The following is a 2,571-nucleotide window of genomic DNA, read 5'->3' on the forward strand; positions in this document are numbered from 1 at the left end:
CACAGTGAGGTGAGTTTTGCATTGGGAGAAATCATGGGTTTTATATCTTGTAAATGGGGTCATATTTGCCACCATAAAAGAAGAGAAAGTAACAAGATAAATTTTTATTGGTTTTCTCTCTTTATGTGTGTCCCAGAATTAAGATTACAAGCAGGACACAGGAATGTAAATATCTGGAATTACTTGATACAGAAGTGTTGAAGTACCAATAAGAAAAAGAATGTAAGTCTACAGTGGGCAGGCAGAGGAGTTTTCTGGGTGGTAGTGCTGTTTTCTGTCGACCGAGCTTCCCAGCAGTCATTTCAACAGCTGGGTTTCATCCCAACGGAGATATAAAGAGAGTAATCCCAAATATAAAAATGATTGTTTGCCATTAAATAAACTTTAGTCTTATCTCTTAATGCCTACAGGATGTAGTTTCTAAGTCCCAGGGTTTTGCGGAAGGTCCGGCTGAGGGCATTCTTCACCTCATTATTTCTCAGGCTGTAGATGATGGGGTTCAACATGGGAGTCACAACAGTGTAGAACAATGATAGCAGCTTCTTGCTCTCAGGAGAATTATTGGACTTAGGCCGGAAGTAGGTGAGGCTTGAAGATACATAGAAAAGAGAGACAACAAGGAGGTGGGAGGAGCATGTAGAAAAAGCTTTATGCTTCCCTTTAGCTGATGGAATCTTGAAGATGGCAGCAGCGATTCGAGAATAGGAACATAAGACCAGCAAGCAGGGTATCATGATGACCAGAATGGTTCCAACAATCGCATAGACCTCAAACCGTGCTGTGTCTGCACAGACCAGCCTCAGCACAGGTGGGCTGTCACAGAAGAAGTGGTTCACCTTATTGGTGCCACAGAATGGGAAGCTGAAGAGCCATGTGGTCTGCACAGTAGCTACGGGAAAGCCTGGAAACCAGGAGGCAACAGCCAGTTTGGCACGTGTCCTTTGGTTCATGATGACGGGGTAAAGCAAGGGATTGCAGATGGCTACATAGCGATCATATGCCATGATGGCCAGAAGGAAGCATTCAGCAACTCCAAAGAAGAAGAAGAAATACATCTGTATGGCACACCCAGAGAAAGAGATGGTTGTGTTCTGAGCAAGTAGAGTTCCCAGCATCTTGGGCACAATGACTAGGTTGAAGCCAATCTCCAAGAAGGACAAGTTCCTGAGGAAGAAGTACATGGGACTGTGTAGCATGGGGTCCGCCAAGGTAACCAGAATGATGAGGCTGTTTCCCATCAGGGTGACCAGGTAGATAATTAGAAATGTCAGGAAGAGTAACAACTGCAATTCAGTAGGTAGGGAAGAGAAGCTCATGAGAATAAACTCAGTTACTCTTGTCCAATTTCCTCCAACCATAATTACAGAAATGAATTCCCAGCTGGAGTCAGGGAGAGAGAGAGCCTTGATTAGAAAATTCAGATTCTAGATTTGTTATCAAGATTCCTTCTTAGTATCAGGGCCAGAGGCAAAGTCAGGTTTTCAGTTAGATGAGGAAGGGTCTTGCATTGTCTAAGAATAAAGACATAAAGAAAAATGGCTAGAGCTTAAGCTCTGAGACAGGCCTGAGTTATTTTTTGGAGCTGATATTTCCTTATTTGTACATTAACATATACATAAAGGCCACACCCTTTTAGAACCATGAGTCCCTGAAGGGGCCATTTTAGGAGATAGTGGTATTCCTGCAAACACCTAAACTTTGGAGAATATAAAACAACATTCATGATTTCATTAAGCACATACAATTTATCAAGATTTTAGAAATATATTTATAATTATAATATAGAACAATGCATTTAATATTTTTTCTACTCTTCATTAATCTTTCTTGCTTGGCTAGAATTTGAGAGATAAAGATGACTAGCATATATTGAAGACAGTTAACATTTGCATGTGTTTTGCCCTCCTATATGTGCATTTAATAGGTGTGGAAACTGATAATAGAGAAGTTAAGGAATAGCAATTAAAATGATAAATCTGAAATTCAAACCACATCTATTGGATTCTAAAGTCCTCTGATTTCTACTGAGCCATTCTTCATCGACTATTCTGCTGTGATCTGAGGACTAACTCATTAATGCTTAAGAGAATTAGAATTGGAATTTCTGTCACATCACAGTGAATACAGTGAAAAAAAGAACCAAGAGAATCAACAGCATTAACATCAAGATGCTCAGGAGGTGAAAACAATCTAAGTATTGATTGATAGATGAATAGATACAGAAGTCAGATAGACAATAAAATACTATTCAGCCATAAAAATAAGGAAATTCTACCATTTTAAACAACATAAATGAACCATGAGGACATTATGCTAAGTAAAATAAGTCAGACAGAGAAAGACAAATACTGTATAATCTCACTTATATGTGGGATCTGAACAAAACCAAACAAAAACAGAAAAACATAACTCAAAGAAAGAGATCAGATTTGTGGTTACCAGAAGTGGGAGCTAAGGGGTGGGAGAATTGGAGGAAGGTGGTCAAAATGTATAAAGTTCGAGATATAGGATAAATAAGTACTATGAATGCAATGCATTACATAATGACTGTAGCTTACACTGCTATAAGAT

At 39.1% G+C, this 2,571-nt stretch overlaps 1 protein-coding gene across 1 annotated transcript; it reads right to left on the minus strand.

Moving 5' to 3' along the window:
* Positions 1-332: 332 nt before the first annotated feature.
* LOC102423184 (olfactory receptor 10A5) lies at positions 333-1,382 on the minus strand. Its single transcript, XM_006109052.1, has one exon. The coding sequence runs from the start codon at positions 1,356-1,358 to the stop codon at positions 405-407; it is 954 nt and encodes a 317-aa protein (XP_006109114.1). The 5' UTR covers positions 1,359-1,382; the 3' UTR covers positions 333-404.
* Between the last annotated feature and the right edge of the window lie 1,189 nt (positions 1,383-2,571).

This window comes from Myotis lucifugus, unplaced genomic scaffold (genome assembly GCF_000147115.1).
Source record: "Myotis lucifugus unplaced genomic scaffold, Myoluc2.0 scaffold_5311, whole genome shotgun sequence".
Taxonomy (NCBI): domain Eukaryota; kingdom Metazoa; phylum Chordata; class Mammalia; order Chiroptera; family Vespertilionidae; genus Myotis; species Myotis lucifugus.